The sequence below is a fragment of the Artibeus jamaicensis genome, unplaced genomic scaffold (assembly GCF_021234435.1).
Source record: "Artibeus jamaicensis isolate MK-2021 breed Jamaican fruit bat unplaced genomic scaffold, CSHL_Jam_final scaffold_916, whole genome shotgun sequence".
In the NCBI taxonomy this organism is placed as follows: domain Eukaryota; kingdom Metazoa; phylum Chordata; class Mammalia; order Chiroptera; family Phyllostomidae; genus Artibeus; species Artibeus jamaicensis.
The window spans coordinates 46814448-46831872 of NW_026522059.1; the positions used below are offsets into that span (position 1 = coordinate 46814448).

The 17425-nt window shown below is 38.7% G+C and overlaps 2 protein-coding genes across 10 annotated transcripts in view; one reads left to right on the plus strand and one right to left on the minus strand.

Annotated features, from left to right (window-relative positions):
* Nucleotides 1-3682: 3682 nt before the first annotated feature.
* On the minus strand, nucleotides 3683-11134 carry CHCHD7 (coiled-coil-helix-coiled-coil-helix domain containing 7). Of its 3 annotated transcripts, none has more exons than XM_037167707.2 (4): nucleotides 10428-10634; nucleotides 8029-8098; nucleotides 4758-4856; nucleotides 3683-3859 (listed from the first exon to the last, which is right to left on the minus strand). In XM_037167707.2, the coding sequence occupies exons 2-4, from the start codon at nucleotides 8080-8082 to the stop codon at nucleotides 3755-3757; spliced, it is 258 nt and encodes an 85-aa protein (XP_037023602.1). In that variant the 5' UTR covers nucleotides 8083-8098; nucleotides 10428-10634; the 3' UTR covers nucleotides 3683-3754. The 3 variants fall into 3 exon arrangements, with proteins under 3 accessions (XP_037023602.1, XP_037023609.2, XP_037023595.1); XM_037167714.2 differs by having other exon boundaries at nucleotides 4758-4900; XM_037167700.2 differs by lacking the exons at nucleotides 8029-8098; nucleotides 10428-10634 and adding an exon at nucleotides 10876-11134.
* Nucleotides 11135-11398: 264 nt separating this feature from the next.
* PLAG1 (PLAG1 zinc finger) overlaps nucleotides 11399-17425 on the plus strand; it is a 47168-nt gene continuing 41141 nt past the window's right edge. For all 7 annotated transcript variants that reach the window (XR_008390802.1, XM_053661136.1, XM_053661137.1 and 4 more), the window contains exon 1: nucleotides 11399-11595. The gene's annotated coding sequence lies outside the window, so the exon portion shown is untranslated. The remainder of the gene's footprint in view (nucleotides 11596-17425) is intronic.

Genomic DNA, 17425 nt, shown 5'->3' on the forward strand with positions numbered 1-17425 from the left:
ACACAAATATTCAAGAAACAGAACTTCCAGTCAAGATGGAGGCATAAGTAGATACGCATTGCCTCCTCACATAACCATAAGAAGGATAACCAACCTAAAAACAAAAAACAACCAGAACTGCAAGAGAATCAAACTGTATGGAAGTCCAACAACCAAAGAGTTAAAGAAGAAACATTCATCCACACAGGTAGAAGGGGCAGAGAGGAGCAGCTGGGGCAGAGAGGACACATGCAAAAAAACAGCTATGGCCAGCAGAATGGGTAGTCCCGCATTCATGTGTGAATAAAAACCAGGACAACTGGGGAGTAAGCAAGTCTCAGCCTCAGGACAGATCACACAACCCAGGGTTCCAGTGCTGGTAAGAGTGTGAAAACCTGGGGGGGGGGGGCCTGTGGCAGCAGAAGAAACTGCCAGTCTCTAAGGGGAGTCTGTTTGAGGGGCCCAAGGGATCCCAGAATGTACACAAGCCCACACACTCAGGTAATCAGCACCAGGTCAGTCATTTGCCAGAAGTGGGGGAAGTCACTGAAAGCTGGCAGAGCCAGGCAAGTGGCATTGTTCCCTCTATGACCTCTCCCCTACATACAGCACTACAACGTAGTGAAGAGGGTTGCCCAACGCTGGCAAACACCTAAGGCTCCACTCCTTACAACGTAGCACATGCACCAACAAATTGAGATGACTAAAAAATATGGCCCAAATGAAAGAACAGATCAAAACTCCAACAATAGAACTAAGCAAAGAGGAGATAGCCAACCTATCAGATGCAGAGTTCAAAACACTGGTAATCAGGATGCTCACAGAAATGATTTAGTATGGCCACAAAATAAAGGAAGAAATGAAAGCTATACAAAGCAAAATGAAGAAAAATGTACAGAGAACCAACAGTGAAGGGAAGGAAGCCAGGACGCAAATTAACACTTTGGAACAAATGAAAGAAATAAACATTCTTTCTTGGAACAGAAACAAGAATTCAAAAAAATGAGGAGAGGCTTAGGAAGTTCTGGGACAACTTTAAATGTCCCAACATCTGAATCACAGGGGTGCCAGAGGAGGAAGAGCAAAACATTGAAAACTTATTTGAAAAAATAATGAAAGAAAACATCCCCAATTTGGTAAAGGAAATAGATACATAAGTCCAGGAAATTCAGAGTCCCAAATAAGTTGGACACAAAAAGGGCCACAGGAAGGCACATCATAATTAAAATACCAAAAGTTAAAGAGAATCTTAAAAGCAGCAAGAGAAAAGAAGGGAGTTACTTACGAAGGAGTTCCCATGAGACTATCAGCTAATTTCTCAAAAAAAAACTTTGCAAGCAAGAAGGGACTGGCAAGAAGCATTCAAAGTCATGAAAAGCAAGGACCTACCTCCAAGATTACTCTATCTAGCAAAGACATTTAAAATGGAAGGGCAGATAAAAGTGCTTCCCAGACAAGGTAAAGCTGGGTAAGTTCATCATCACCATGGAATTACATGTAAAGTTAAAGGGACTTGTCTTAGGAAAAGATCAAAAGTATGCACGGTAAAATGCCAACAAACTCATAACTATCAACAACTGAACCTAAAAAAAATTAAGCAAACTACTAGAAGGAACAGAATCATAGAAATGGAGATCACATGGAGGGTTATCAGCAGAGAGGAGGAAGGGGAGTATGGGGGGGAAAAGTACAGAGGATAAGAAATATATATGGCAGGTACAAAATAGACAGGGAAGTTTAGGGTAGTAAAGGAAATGCAGGAGCCAAAGAACTTATATGTGCAACACAGGGACATGAACTAAGCGGCGGGTGGGGGGGGGATAGCTGTAGAGAACAGGGGTACTGGGCAGAGGGGAGCAAAGGGTAATAAATGGGAAAACTGTAATAGCATAATTAGTAAAATATACTTTAAAAAATACAGCATGACCCATATTAGTGAAACAGTGGAAACAACTCAAACTCAACTGATGAATTTATAAAAATGTGGTATATTTGTGCAATGGAATGTTACCCAGTAATAAAGAGGAATAATGTGCTGATGGATGCAGCATGAGTGAACCCTAAAAACATGAGGCTAAATGAAAGAAGCCAGTCACAAAAGACCACATATTATATGCTTCCACTTATATATATATATGTCCAGAACAGGGAATTCTAGAGAAAAGGAAGTGTATCAGTAGTTGCCTAAGTTTGGGGTAGGGAGGGAGGAAAACTGATGTTAGGAAGAAGTGGAGAATGTGTGCTAATAAATACAAAAGTTTCTTTCTGGGGGTGATAAATGTGTTCTAAAACCAACTGTGGTGAAGGCTGCCCCAAATTGTCAATATATTAAAAACCATTGTAGCATTGTCCACTTTTGAAAACTTACATGTGACTTGTATCTCAATGCGCTTATTTTTAAAAAGATCTATGCCAGGACTAATAGCTACAAGATGAATGTTGATATTGGTGTGAACACTTAAATAGGTGACATTCAAATTCCAAACCCTTAAACAAGCATGCTTGAAAGAACTGAAATGCTTCTTACACAAGTATGGATTATTTTCTTGTCAGGTTATTTTAATCCAACATTTTTAGAGTGATGAATAAAAACAAAAATTCCTGAAACAATCCAGAAATTCCAAAAGTTTTATTCAAAATGAAATCACATTTTATTCAGATAGAATCACATGTAACAGTCAAGGTCCGGTGTCTCAAAGCATCAGCTGAGGTTTGGACTAAGACCAATAAGATGAATACTTTGTTGTCAGTTGCCATTAAAATTATCCTCTTGATGATCACGGACCAGATGAAAGGGACACAAACTATTTGTTTTTGTTAGTTTCCTATTATTAAATATCTTTTATAAAATTAATCCTTAAAGGAAACAAACTGGAGTCTAAAAGGTGGTGTGTATGAGAGCTGCTATGCAATCCAGCCCAGTCACCAGACTGAATATTGTTTTCGTATCAAGTGAAGGTAAGCTCTATTTTCATTCGTGTTGTGTTCACCTGATGAACCCCATACAACTCCCGCGCCCATCTCCTACTAAAAATGATTTTAAGACACTTTTCCCCACATTACTATAGTTCAAGACTACTACGTCTTCAGAAGTTTATCCGATATTTGTGGATTTTAGTCACAGAATCCCTTGACCATGTCTTTCCTTAAAGAAAACCAGTTCTTTTGCATGTCACTTGCTTAAGGCACCCTTCCCACACCCCACTCCCCGTGGAGTAAATGTACTAACCTTATTTAAACAAAGATGACTGAAGGACAGAGATCTTAGTAATGAGCAATGGATTGGAGACCCAGCACACATCCACCCTCACCTTCTCAGTCTCCTCTGGCTTTACTCCTCCATCCATCTTAAACTCTAGGTGGAACACAGCTGACAGACAATTCTTTGAACTGGTCGAAAGCTTTCCTTCTGCCATGTTGTGGCTCACATAAAATACTGCCTTCCTTGTACCCCCATTAAGTCTTTACTTGTTCATACCTTACTTTTCTTTTGAGACTCAGAGGAAAAGCCCAACTCCTCATGTAGCCCTTCCTAACACTCCCTTAACTCTAGGACATGATATAAATTCTGGCACAGGACATTCGGCAGTGGCACAGCATCATCATGGCACTGAGGGCAAACACAAAGGACACAGGGTTCACTGAGTTTTGTTTCCCCTTGTAGAACACAGGATCTGTCTGGGTAAAAACTGTGAGGTCTTAACAGATTTCAGTGATGATTTATTAAAAATATTTATCTGCTTTTAAGTTAAGTAAACAATTTCAATGCAAATATTCAGTAGGGCATCTTTCCCATTGCGCCCAGGATTTCATCTCTTTCTGCTGCTGTAGGCATAGGTGGCTTTACTCCATTCTGTCTTCTCTGCATCATGACAGAATTCTGCATGTAGGTATAAAAAAAAGAAACCAAAATCAGTCATGCATTAAATGCTAATCATTTTCCAGTACTCTGCTATTGCTTCCTCAGAAAGAGAAGTCTATAAACCAAGTTAAAGGAACCAAAAAAAAACTAATTGTAGGACTTCAGATAAAGTTTTCAAACCATTACCAATTAAATAGAAGTGATATTCCCACAGGAATTTACCAACAGTAATTGGGATGAAAACATGCTATTTAACTACAAGAGCATAAGAGTACAGTGTATTAGTGAAAGCATCAATCAATTTAGCAGAGAGAACTAAAGCGGCTGAACGTAGTGCTCAAAGAAACAGACTACAGACCAGCATCTCAGGAAAAATGGGACCATTTAAACTACCCTGGTGGTGGCGGGAGAGGCAGCAGAAATGGAAGCCTAATATGTGTTATGACAAGACAAGTTATCCATTCTGTCCATCTCCAAGAGAAATAAAGTTATAACAAGGTTATTGTTTTAGGGCTGCAGATACTTATATACCTAAGAAGACCCATCTCTATTATTTGAACTGCATCCTTATGCCTTGGAGTAGGATAAGGCAACTAAGAAGAGCTCTCGAGGATTGTTTAGGGCTAAAACAACACCTGAAGGATAGAGTAAGACAGTTAAGTTTCCAGTGGGGATGGGGACTGACTGTGGGAGTGGGTGGGGGGCTGCGAGGGGGAACAAAAGGGAAAAAATTGGGATGACTGTGATAGTGTAAACAATAAAATATTTAAATAAAAAATAAAATTAAAATAAAGAGAAAAGCTGTTTCACTACAGCCATCCCAAAGAAAGGATTGTGGATATTGATTCATTTCAGGCTTCAATATCAAGTCTAACAGATGAGTTAAGACTATCTCATCAAACCACAGTAGACTTACCCAGAATTTCCGGCAGTTTTTGTATTTCAAGAAGTAAGTGGAACACCTTTCCTTGTCATAATTATTTTCATCCATACATCTGGCAGAAGCATCAGATTCCTTAAATATGTAAAATAAGCAGCATTTAAGAGGTGAAATGCGATCTAAAAAAAAAAAAAAACCCAAAACTTCTGAAGTTGCTGCCACCACAAAGCAGCTCATATGAAACAGTCCCTTTTTGTTCATTTAATGAAAATTTAATGAACAAAACCTGAATTATCTTTCCAACTAGCCCAAGCATTCGTTCTGCTCAGGGCAGACATCTTCCTTTTTATAGTCTGAGTTAGTTTTCTGAATATCTGATCACAGGAATTCGAGCCAAGGCACTGGCTGAGATCATTTAACCCAGTAACCATTTAACAAAGAAGCTGTGGCAAGGTGCGGTGTGCTGAAAATCACTGCTGCATAGCTAGAATCAAAACCCTCTCCTGACTCACAGGAGAGTAATCCTGTTTTTCCAAATTCTGACTTTGACTTGAATGTCCGATCTTAATGCTAGTTTTGAGATCTAAGTAAATTGCTAATAACTGGTCTACATCAAGGCAACTTAAATTAACACCATTCACCTCAGTGTACTTTTGGCTATCATTTACTTCATTACACAAGTTAATACACTACTGTGAAAGCAATTTTAATAGATATCATTAATATCACTTTAAAACTAAGTGAGCAACACAGGACTATGAGTTCAAAGGAAGGTAGCTATCACTTGGGAATTAAATTTAAGTTGTCTGAACTGGAAGTAGATTGGATAACAAACTTCAAAGTGAAAGATATGACTCAGACAGGTCACCACCTAAAGAAAAGCTTTAACTAAAGGGGTAGGTAATTTGCTTCATGGATCCAAGAAACATATTCTATCTAAAGAGACTTAATAAAGCAGTTGAAAACATCAAATATACAGAACAAATCTAAATTTCTATGCCAGATAATCAATGAATGTGTATAATTGGAAAGTCCACATAATAGGGTCAGGGAATATCATTTTATACCACCAATCTGATGATTACATAATTCAAGGGTGACAAATATATTGCTACTCATACCAAATAAGTGCCAACAGAGCTTATTAATCAGCAAAATATTGTTTATATACCTTTGTTAAAACTTTTAGACTTTTAATAGACTAAGTCTATGTCAGCCCCTTACTCTCAGCCAGGTGGTCTTAAGGACATGATGAAATTATTGCTATTAAAACATAAATTTCGCCCTGGCTGGTGTGGGTCAGTGGATTGAGTGCGGGCCTGCAAACCAGACAATCGCGGTTTGATTCCCAGTCAGGGCACATGCCTGGGTTGCAGACCAGTTCCCAGCAGGGGATGCACGAAAGGCAACCATACATTGATGTTTCTCTCCCTCTCTCCTTTCCTTCCCCTCTAAAGACAAATAAATAAAATCTTTAAAAAAAACCCATAAATTTCAGTGATAATTTAAAATATCACACTTCGCAAATTTCCAAGTTTGGACTAAAATTTTTCCTCAGTGTTACATGTATCTGTTTAATAGTATAGTGAAAACTAAATGCTTGTGTATTATATAAATAAGTAAAACTTAAAAGAGATAAATCTTCATTAGCTAAATTCTGCATATCTAAAAAATGCTCTAGTGAAATGAGGATACACTAGTTAGGACTATTTTTTATATGGAAATAACTTGAAAAAATGGCAGGCCATCTGTATGTCCTCTTTGGAAAAGTGTCTGTTCAGTTCTTTTGCCCATTTTTTAACTGGATTGTTTGTCTTCTTGGTGTTGAGTTGTGTGAGTTCTTTATATGTTTTGGAAATTAGCCACTTATCAGATGTATCATTGGCAAATATGTCCTCCTACTTCGTGGGTTCCCTTTTCATTTTGTTTATGGTTTCTTTTGCTGTGCAAAAGCTTTCTAGTTTGATATAGCCCCATTTGTTTATTTTTTTACTTTGTTTCTCTTGTCCAAGGAGACATCACTACCAAAAAATCTCAGAAGAAAAACATAGGCAGTAAAATCTCAAACATTTATCAGGCCTATTTCTTGTACTTCTGGCATAATACATGTCTCTAGGGGGAAAAAGAAGACATTTCCCTTACTAAGTGTATAACTTAGTGATAACGGAAACGTGGAGATGATTTTAGAAGTACTCTTCCACACATGTCATGGGGCTCAATGAAAATGTTCACTGAGAAATCAAAAACTGACAGGTTTGGGGAGGGGCCTTTGTCCACAGCCTAGGTCAGGGGAAATGTCTGTGTATTTTGTTAGCACCTTCCCCTACAAAAAAAGACTTAGAAATAAAGTTCATTGAACCAAATCTCCTGATCTATGAAAGAATGAAGGCAAAAACAGGCAGCTTCATCAAGGGAGAAAAAGGAGTATCTTTATCTTCCAATAGATTCAGAGCAATCTGGGAAAGTGTACCCACATAGTCAACAGAAGAAAATGAGTATTGATATCATGTTACCCAACTATTAAACTGAAGAAAATAATGATTAAGGATCAACCCTGGCTGGTGTGGCTCAGTGGACTGAGTGCCGGCCTGTGAACCCAAAGGTCGTCAGTTTGATTCCCAGCCAGGGCACCTGCCTGGGTTGAGGGCCAGGTCCCCGGTTGAGGGCGTGCTAGAGGCAACCAGTCGATGTATCTCTCGAACACTGATGTTTCTTTCCCTCTCCTTCTCCCTCCCTCTCCCACTCTCTAAAAATAAATATACAAAATCTCCTATTTAAAAAAATGGCAGAAAACAGAAATAGATTGGTAGAGACAGAGAACAAACTAATGGCTGCCAGAAGAAAGGGAAGTGGAAGGAGGGGTAAAAAAGGTGAAGGTACAATCTTCCAGTAATAAAATAAGTGACAGGGATGTAATGTACAGCACAGGGAATGCAGTCAGTAATACCTTACGGTGACAGATGGTCTCATTAGATTTATTGTGGTGATCACATCATAAGGTATATAAATGTCAAGGCACTGTGTTGTACATCTGAAACTAATATGTCAATTATACTTTAATAAAAAATAAGTAAATTAATTTAAAATAATAATAAATAAAATAGTAGAAGAAGATCTAAATGAATATTTACTGGATCTCTGGGTAGGAAATGTAAAACTCCTATACTTAAAAAAAAATCCCATTAAAATTAAAAAGCAAACTGAGAAAAACAAAAAAAAAACTGCACAAAACAGAAGTCCACAAAAATCAGAAGAAGCCTGTTTTTCCAACGTAACACTCATGCAAATTAAAAGCAAACCACCTTACCAACAAGCAAGGATTTGTGTCAGGATCTCTCAGTCTCCGTGTTACCATTGGCATCCTAACAGTCTTCTTACTGAAGGTAGTAGAGGTTAGGGAAAAGGGTTACACAGTGGGTATCATAAAATAAATCAATCAATCTCATTTGCCCCTTAAGTACTTGAAAATTAATTCTGGAATAATGATTATCTAGTGAGAACTTCATGTAGCCTATTTTGAAGATAAGGACTTGGATATGTTTTTCCTTTGCATTGTTATGGTGCCTCAATACAAAGACCATATTTAATTAAGTGTATCTGAGATTTGATTATAATGTCCAAACTGAAAGATAGTTTAGCTATCACTGTTTTATCTTATACTTATTTCTAAAGGTTAAGTAATTAATTTTACTAACAAAACCTAATACAGCATGTGTTCTAACAGTTATTTCCCTACAATACATTGATTAGCATACAAAATAAGTGTGGAATAATTTAGTACAACCCAACTTTACCAAAAACATCTGTCAACTACCAAACAGGAATGCCTACTCTGTGGCTAGCACTAGAGTGACCAATATACAAAAAAAAAAAAAAAAAAAACAAAGTTACTGCTTAGTTGACATTTCAAACAGTTTTTTTAAAAAGCTGAAACTCTACTCCCAGTGTTTTCTATTTAATGGAGACTTCTGGGTTGAAGGAATCAGGGAAAGCTATGATTCATTAATATTTCAGCTCAAGCCTTATAGACACATCCTGCAAAAGTTTTTATTGATTAGAGGTGATAACAGTTTCCTAAGAGCCAATTAGTGAATCCAAGTCAGGTCATATACTCATATAATAGATATGCCAACTATATACCAGGACAATTGCTCTCTATAACGGAATTCAATTAAAATTGGTATGCCTACTATCTTCAAAGACACCATAGGAACTAAAAGGAAAAAAATTAAAATAATAACTAACTGAAATTTTTCGAAGTGATTTTTTGGTCTCAGTATATTATATACCATAGATAAGCCACCCACAAATGTTTCCTGAATCCTATTCTAGATTAATTATCTTCCACTTAAAGGATGAAGGAGAAACCAGAAAATAATGTAATGACCTACAAAATGCCACAGAATAAAAAGTCCAGCTGTGTGAGCTATTGACATGTCAGCATATTGATGGTCAGCATAACCAGACAGAAGTCAGAATATGTGTATGAAATGGTTTGTATTTTCCTTGCCCAAGATGAGACCATCAAAAGATACGTCACATTAAAAAAATAAAGTACATTTAAGAAAAATAATCAAACCCCACAAGCTCCCGAAAAGTGGAAGTATTCTCTCAATCAAGAGTCACCTAGTTAGTCTGGTTTCTTCTACTGCGGGAAAGATTAGGCTGTCTACGCTAAAAGAGACCAACATTTGCAAAAAAGGATGGAAAATAGTTTAGTCATTCTGGGGTCTTTTAACTTTTGTACCCACTAAGTAATCCTTTCATTTTATGATTTTCATTGAATATATGAATATGCCTAGTTAACAGAAACATCTTGGCTAAAAGGATATTCAAGATGCTCCGCAAATATATCTCGAAGTGTCTTCCTTTACTAAACACAATTCTTTTGCAGCCTTGACTTCCTAGAGTGATGATGATGCTAAGTAACCGCACAGCCTTGCTTTTTACATCTATCCTATTACCTGAGCACACAGAACTCTGCCTAGGTGTTCATATTCCTTGGATATAATCTCAACCACCATCAGACACAGACAAAACTCAGATTGCATGCCTTACATGAAAGCCCCCTACTCTGCATTTTATTATCATCATTAGTCAGGAATTCTTTAAAAATAACACCTAGATAACATCACATAAACTTGAATCAGGTTTACGGTGTGAGTTTATGCACATTCATATTTCATTTCCTTTCCCTTCTTAATTCTAAATACAAGTCAATCCAAGTTTGGACTTCCGAATGTCATCTTCTTTGCATAAATTTCTAATGTATAAACCGGAAATGTCAATTTACAGTGAGAAGTGGGGCTGAAGGGCAAAATCGAGTGTTCTGCTAGAAAGGCCTCATCTACCTACTTTCTGAAGGTACTAAGCAAAAGTTTACAAAGCTCTACTTGCCAGAAAGAAAAACCACAGTTCTAGGAGGGGCTGCACAACTACATGTGCAGGAACAACTCTAAAATCTCCTCTAAAGGGCAAACTGCTTTAAAAAAGTATTTGACTTCCCATCACATCCCCACCCCAAGAAGCTCTGAAAGGGAAGGGGGAAGGGACCCTACGGCCATGTTCCCAGGCTGGCCAGAGTCATGCAATCTCTGTCTGTAGCTCTGACAAAACTCAGATGCAACTACTGGGAAGCTGAAAAGTGTCATGTGAAAACATAAAGCCCTTCACCTATTTCTAGGGTGCAGAGACAGGGTGGCATACCGGAGGGAGGCGGGGAACTCGAACGGAGAAACTGGAGAGATAAAGTCCGAACCCTTGCTGCCTTCCGCGATGCTGCCAGTCCGTCTAACAGTGGACGGCGGGCACAGGTGAACACACCTTGCTTCGACCTTCGATGGTGCCGAGAAGGGCACGGGACGAAGAAAACGAAGGAAACTGGGTATAGGTGCACGCAATGACGCTTTCAAGGCTGGGAAAGAGAATGAAGAAACAGCTGGGGTTGCCCGGGCACAAGTCAACTTCATCGCCCGAGTCCGAACAGACCCGTACTGAGGGGAGGAGAAGCGAAAGGAAGGGGCCCGTAGTGCAGGAAGGCCCGGTAGAAGCAGCTTCACGCAGAAGTGCTCTTGGGCCCATGGCGATTCAAGCGCAGCCCTCTTTTCCCCGTTCCCTGAAGCCCGCCACGAAAGGAGGAACGCAGACCACTCACCTCGGGGTGCCACTCTAGCAGCGACCGGGCAGTCTCCAACTCCAAACACGTCAATAGCTCACGCAGCTCCAGTTTAAGTAGCGCGCATCCCAACATGCTGCCCCCGCTCCTCGGAGGCTGCCAGTCCAATCAGCGCGCGCTGCCGCCAGACTGACAGCCGATCGGGGCCCTGCGCAGCTGGGGCGGGCGGGTCTCGCGCCCGCCCCCAGCTGGTGGCAGGGGGGCAGAGGCAGGAGGAGTGGGCGGGGCCGCGCGCGCGCCCCTCCCTCCCCCGCCCCGCCGCGCCTCCCGCGCCGCGGCCCGCCTCTTAACACTTCTTCTTGATCGGCGGCTCTACTGACCAATCGACAAGCCCAACTCTTGCGGCGGCGGCGTCTAGTGGCCGGACCCAGGGCGGAGCGCGCGAGTCGGGGCGGGAACAACGGCAGGCGGGGGCCAGGGGCGGGCCGGGGGGAGGTGGGGGCGGTGGCCGAGCAGGCCCGGGGAGGCGGTGGTGGGCGCGACGTCGGCGGCAGCGGCGGCGGCGGCGGCGGCAGCGGCAGCTGCAAGTTGGGCTGCAGGGGCAGCGCATACACTACAATGGCTGCTGGAAAGAGGCGTAAGGAAACAATTTCCAGGCCCGCCGCGTCCAGCCCGAAATATGAGAAAAAAATTATTAGAAATTCCGCGGGCGGTGTAAAGGCGGCGGACGGGCCGGAGGGAGGATGTTAAAGCCCCGCGGTGAGTTCTCCCGGGATCCGGGGCGGCGGAGAGGCGTTTAGCGGGAGAAATATCAGGGTTATTTAAATTATGGGACTAGCCAAGGGGGCAGAGGAACAGCGGCGGCGGCAGGAGGAGGAAAAGTTTGTGCTACTCTCAGCCCCTGCTCAGGACCCCAGAGAGAAAAATAATAATAAAAAATAAAATAAAATAATTAATTGAGGGTGCGAGGACTCCCGAAGTCGCTTCTGACAGGGCGGGGGGCGATGCGGCTGGAGACCCAAAGGTGAGGTCGGTGGGAAAAAAAAAAAAAAAAACCCTTTATTCAGGGTCTGGAAAGTTTGAAAAGTTTTCCTCCTCCTCCTCCTCCTCCTCCTCTCTGGTGCTGTGAATATTGTGACAGCGGCAGCGGCAGCAGCGAGAGCGGAAGACATTAGAGACCCGAAAAATAAGGGAAAAATTAATATAAATTCAGTTTTGAGAGTAAACTCTCCGCATTTTCCACCAAAACATCCCGGGGGAAGGTCGCTTCCCAAAGGGCCTGGCGGAAACCCGCAGTCGGCAATATTTGGGGGGCACTTTGAGTGACTTGGGGTAACTTTGCCCCTTTTTCAAAAGAGGTTTTTCTTTTTGGGAGAAATGAATTTGTTTTTGCCCTTTCCTCAGGTGGGCGAGTTGGGGTCCGGGTGCGGGGTCTTCAGGGAGGTGTGAACCTTGGATGTGTGGCTGCGAGGGCGGGGGATAGGGGGAGGGGGTGCTAAATGAAAGCAGGAGATCTGCACAGAGCAGGGACAGCTTGTTGTCAGTATCATAAACAACCAAAATGGAGGGAGAACTCAGGCATATAACCAAATAAAAATTTTTAAAAAATCGCAAAAAATCCCTAAAAATCCGGGATGCTCCCCCTTTTCTCGCTAAAGGTAAAAGTATGAACCGCCTTTCCCCTGAAGTCCATTTTGACTTTGCAGGGACCAAGGAGTTAATATTTATTTATTTTTTAAAACTTTCGAAGGGCAAAAGCCTTTTATAACTCAACCGACAATGAGAAAACGTGAAAATCCGATGCAAGAGAAGGAGGGGGAGGGAGGGGGGAGATGGTAGAGCAGAAACTGCTAAACTTATTGGTAATGTGGACTGATCTGAGATAAGATAAACACTATATTTGCTATTTTATAACTCTCTTAATGATCTTTGCGGTTTGGGGGGGGGAGTTTGGTAGGAAAAAAAAGTGATGCCATTTTTCTTAAGAGAGTTAATATGTGTGATTGGAAGAATAAACCTTTCTGGCTTTAGATTGCATTTTCGTCGCATTTATGCTTCAGGTTTTGTTAGTGGCTCCCTCCTTTCTTTAAACTAGGCTGTACAGAGGAGGGGTAGAGAGGTGATGTTGCACTGAGAGGCTGGAGTGCGAGACTGGAGCACCTTTTGGGGAGGGGTGGGGAGTTGCTTGGCTTCTCCCTTCCTGACACGTTTACTTCACCTGTTCACCCTCAGTTAAGAATGTTGAACTGAGGTTTTTCTGGTTTTATGTATATAAAAGCATGGTGCCTCTTGCATCACATTGAAGTTAATGGGAAAGTGCTGCTGATGTTGGTTCCACGTGGGATATGGGACAGAGCACGGCATTTTAAAGGGACAGCTTCTCTTTTCCTATGGTTTTCATCACCTACACAGAATCACTGTCTGAGGACCAAGAGAAGAGGTGCTGGGAGGGTGTGTGGTGATGGAAGAGCCTTCTTTCCATTACTCAAGTGCGCCCACCTTTAGGCGTGATGGAGAGAACGGAGGGATAAACAAACTCAACAGAAGATAGATATTGTATAGATTAGTTTGTTTCCAAATTGTTCTTTTGTGTAATAAGCCCTCCCAGGAACTTTTCATGTTACATTGCTTTGCTTTGGAAGCTGATTTTGGAAGGAATTGTGGAAAAATGGAAATAGTTTAAGGTGTGTGGTGTAATGGTATAGCATTATTGAACAGTTATGAATTCTGTGCAGTGAGATCAAAGAGCTGTGTATGCCCATAATGTGAATTTACAGCCATTTTGTAAAATGCTGTAAAATACCTAATATTCAATTTGGCTTAAGGTACAATGAGGACTTCTGGTTGAAAACTGTAGGCAGAGTGATGGAGATTGTTTAACACTGTAAGCAGTAAGCATTTCTTTAAGGAAAAAAAAGCACATAAACCAACACTATGGAAAAGTTTACGTATCCCCATTTTTAAAGCCCATCCTATACATGTGCTGAAACTCTGTGCCTTGAATTTAGAAGATTTTTTAATCCTGAGACGTATCAGTTTGTATCTTTTAAGTTAATTTATTTGTGTTATTTAACAAAAAAAAGTTTACTGAGCATAAACTATTGTTGCCTCTAATAGACTAGATTTCTACAATATATTCAAAATTAAAAATATATAAATTGTTAGTTGTATTCTATTTGGGATTAAAGTTAATCTTGAATAAAAATTACTTGTGTTCCGTTTTCCACAGGTATATGGAATTTCTAGAATAAGTGCCTATTTTCCTTTGTTTTTATGATTTAGAGAAATGGATTAAAAATAGAGCTGGATTTTTAGACTTCTTATTCAGAATACTTTTTCTTGCCATACTATACAAAGAGATTATTTTGTATGTTAACTTGTGTTCACAACTGAGTTCCATTGTATGTTAACTTGTGTTCACAACTGAGCTCTTCTCTGCACCTTGGTGTAAATACCTCTAAAACAGCATTACATAAGTGTAGTGTTTAAGTACATCACAGTGGTTTCTGATTTTGGAAGCAATTACAATTTTATAAAAAGTCATTAAAAATTAATCCCATGTTAAATCAAAATTGATTGGGAAGTGATTAAACTATCAGTGCAGAAGAGAAACTTTCTTCCTCCTCCCAATGGTCTTCTTCCCCAAAATTTCAGAATGTTATTAATGGTTGTAAAACCTCTGAAGTTTATCTTACATTTTTATTGTATTTTGTCTTAAGACAGTTATATTGACTATAAGTAGTCAGAATGAGGCTATGTATTTAAAATGAGTGAGTCTTTTAGATCTTGAATAGTTGCCTCTTGACAAACCAGATAGTGTCAATGAATTCGATTTCTGTAACAGTGAAGAAAAAGTATTTCTTCCAGTTATTTTAGACCATTGAGTTAATCAGGTTGTTTGGACACTTCAGGTTATGGTTATTGTCAACCTAAATAAAAGTGCTAGTATTATGGTGTGTTTTTTTTCTCTCAGAAAGGGTGATACAGAACTTTCTTCATGTTTGGGTTTGACATAACTAGTTACTTGTCTGAACTAGAAAATTCACTCTCAGTGCACAAGTGTAAAATCTGTAATTCCTTGGAGAGTCTTTAGATAGGGCACAGCACAATATCTAATTTGAATTTGTTGTATTGAGCTTTTTCAATACCTTAGAAATCTGCCTGTTGAACATGTTTTTTCTGAAGCTTCAATTAAATTACATCAATTTACAGAAAAATCTTAGGATATTGTATGCTCAGAATCTTTACATCAGTTTGAAATAGAGAAACCTCATACATTGAGATTCTTATTTGAAATTTATATGCCTAATTTTGCTATGAGAAATTTTATAAGGAATTTAGCTGCTGTGGAAAATGATTTATAAATGTGGACTAACACTAATAAAATTCTATATCTGTATATTTATTATAACCAAAATATTTAATAAATAGACATCTTACAGCTAAATAAGTGAATTTGCTCTTGTTAATATACTTTACAGTTTTTATGGATGCTTTGTGGCTTAATGCTATACAAAGGTGGAGGGTTTCCTTCATTTTTAACAGAATACTGGTTGTTTCTATATACATTTTGTTTTGGTATTCTGGAAATTTCCTCCCTCAGGATTAAATTGTTATTTGGTAAATTAAATGTAATATGCTTGTCTTTGAGATCTGAAAAGCCAGATAACTGAAGCACATCTGTAACTGTCTTTGAAGTTTTAATAATCATTTGGCTCTTGAGCTGTGTAATCAAAATATTGGTTTCTTTTATGAATGTATTAATCTTTTTATTTATGATACTGTTCTTTGTAAAAGTAAGATATATGAAAAATTGCCTGTTATACACATACACACATTCACACTCAAGAAAAAAAAGTTTTGCTGAATAACTTTACTGCTTAGTAGAATATTTGTTCTTTTTGATGTGTTTCCAAATGTATAAGAAAAAAATATAATTTTCGTCCTCTTTATATTGATAATATCTTAGATTCTTTAGTTATTTGAATAAGGGAAGAGTTTCAAAAGAAGGAAAAAACAACTGAATCTGTTCAACAAACTGCAAGATATGAATATGTTAAAGGTAAAAGGGCTATAACTTGTCCCTTTAGGCATCTTTGAAATGTTTTAAGAACCTGACAAACACCTTTTGTGAAACTTCGAATACAGAGTACTTTGAAAATATATCAGACATAGCAAAAAAACAAAAGTGTACCTTTAATTCCTTGAATTTTTAAGAGAATTAATGTAGGCAGCATATTTAACCAATTAGTAAGTATTTAAGTAGCCTTGGAAAAGTATTTACAAATAAGTTAAATGTGAGGGCAGAGTACATTGGATTGATAAACTTTAAAGTTAATTATAATTTTAGAGTTTATGCATAGGAATTCTTTTCCATTTTATGATAACACCACTTTGGAGGTAACTAATTTTTACTTTCTGTATTTGCTTTATAACTTCATTTTTTTAAATGCCTGAACCTGCCATCCACTGTGTTACTACTATTATAACAGGACAACTTTCATATCTCTTTAACAAATTTAATTTTTAAATATAATTTGAAAAATTAAGTGAAATTTTCTAGATCATATTTTATAAAAAGTATTGGTGTATAGTTACTAATGTTAATGTTATAAAAATATACATGAATGAAAGCTGAGTAGAAGTTATTACAGAGACATAATTTGATTTTTACTTTTGAATCGTTTGGCCTGATGCCCAGAGCTTTGCATTCTACTCAGTGTATACACCTGTCTCTGCCTCCTCTTTCCAAGGTGACAAGGCTGTGGTGATGCAGAACTACCAAAGGTGCTTGATATTTTTGTTTTCTGATTTTGTGTGTTGTTATTAAGGTACACAGGTTTTTGTTCTTTTTTTTTGTTAATGCTTATGAGAAAACAAAAGCCCATTTTTGCAGAACAAATAATATCTCATTTTTTAAAGTGAAGTGGTGTGATACTACATGAAAATTGTTAGTATTTAAAAGTCCCAGGATGTCTTGTAAACAGAGTTACTGCAGGATCACGGTATTAAACTAACCACAGTATGTGTTGGGAATTTGAGATGACTACCTCAGAAATGTGTGTGTGTGTGTGTGTGTGTGTGTGTGTGTGTGTGTGTGTGTGAAGTAGTGAACTTAAGAAATTATGTCTTAGGGTTAATAGGATAAGCAGTTTGCTTGAAATGTTGCCTTGCATTTTTTAGAGTAAAAACTGTATCTAAAACTGTAGAAACCCTGGAAGTATGAAGGTGTTAGAAAGCAAAAAATTTTTTTAATGCCTTTTAAAAGTAAGAGTTTTGTGTAATGGAAGTGTGTATAAGAGCTTAAGTATGGCTAAAGTGCCCAAAATTGATGGGAAAGGGCTAGGTGGATGAGAATTTCAGACTCAAATAAGAATCATGTTAAATTTAAAATGTGACTTACCTGGATAAAGAATAATTAACTAAAAAAGCAAAAATAATCAATTCCCTCCCAAATATGACTGATAATTGAGGGAAACTATAAGAGTATCTTGATACAAATTACTCATTTTATGATAACTTTTTAAAACTAGATTCCCCCAAAGCCTTTCCTCTATATCTTCATAGATTTGAATTAAACTAAATCACA

What these genes read in the sequence shown, in the direction of transcription:
- CHCHD7 (XM_037167700.2), bottom strand. Translation starts at nt 10,971, where the DNA reads ATGTTGGGATGCGCGCTACTTAAACTGGAGCTGCGTGAGCTATTGACG. An exon ending in TGCTAGAGTGGCACCCCGAG is followed by an intron (nt 4,857 to 10,875) that starts GTGAGTGGTCTG and finishes TACATATTTAAG; the next exon opens with GAATCTGATGCTTCTGCCAG. An exon ending in AAAACTGCCGGAAATTCTGG is followed by an intron (nt 3,860 to 4,757) that starts GTAAGTCTACTG and finishes ACCTACATGCAG; the next exon opens with AATTCTGTCATGATGCAGAG.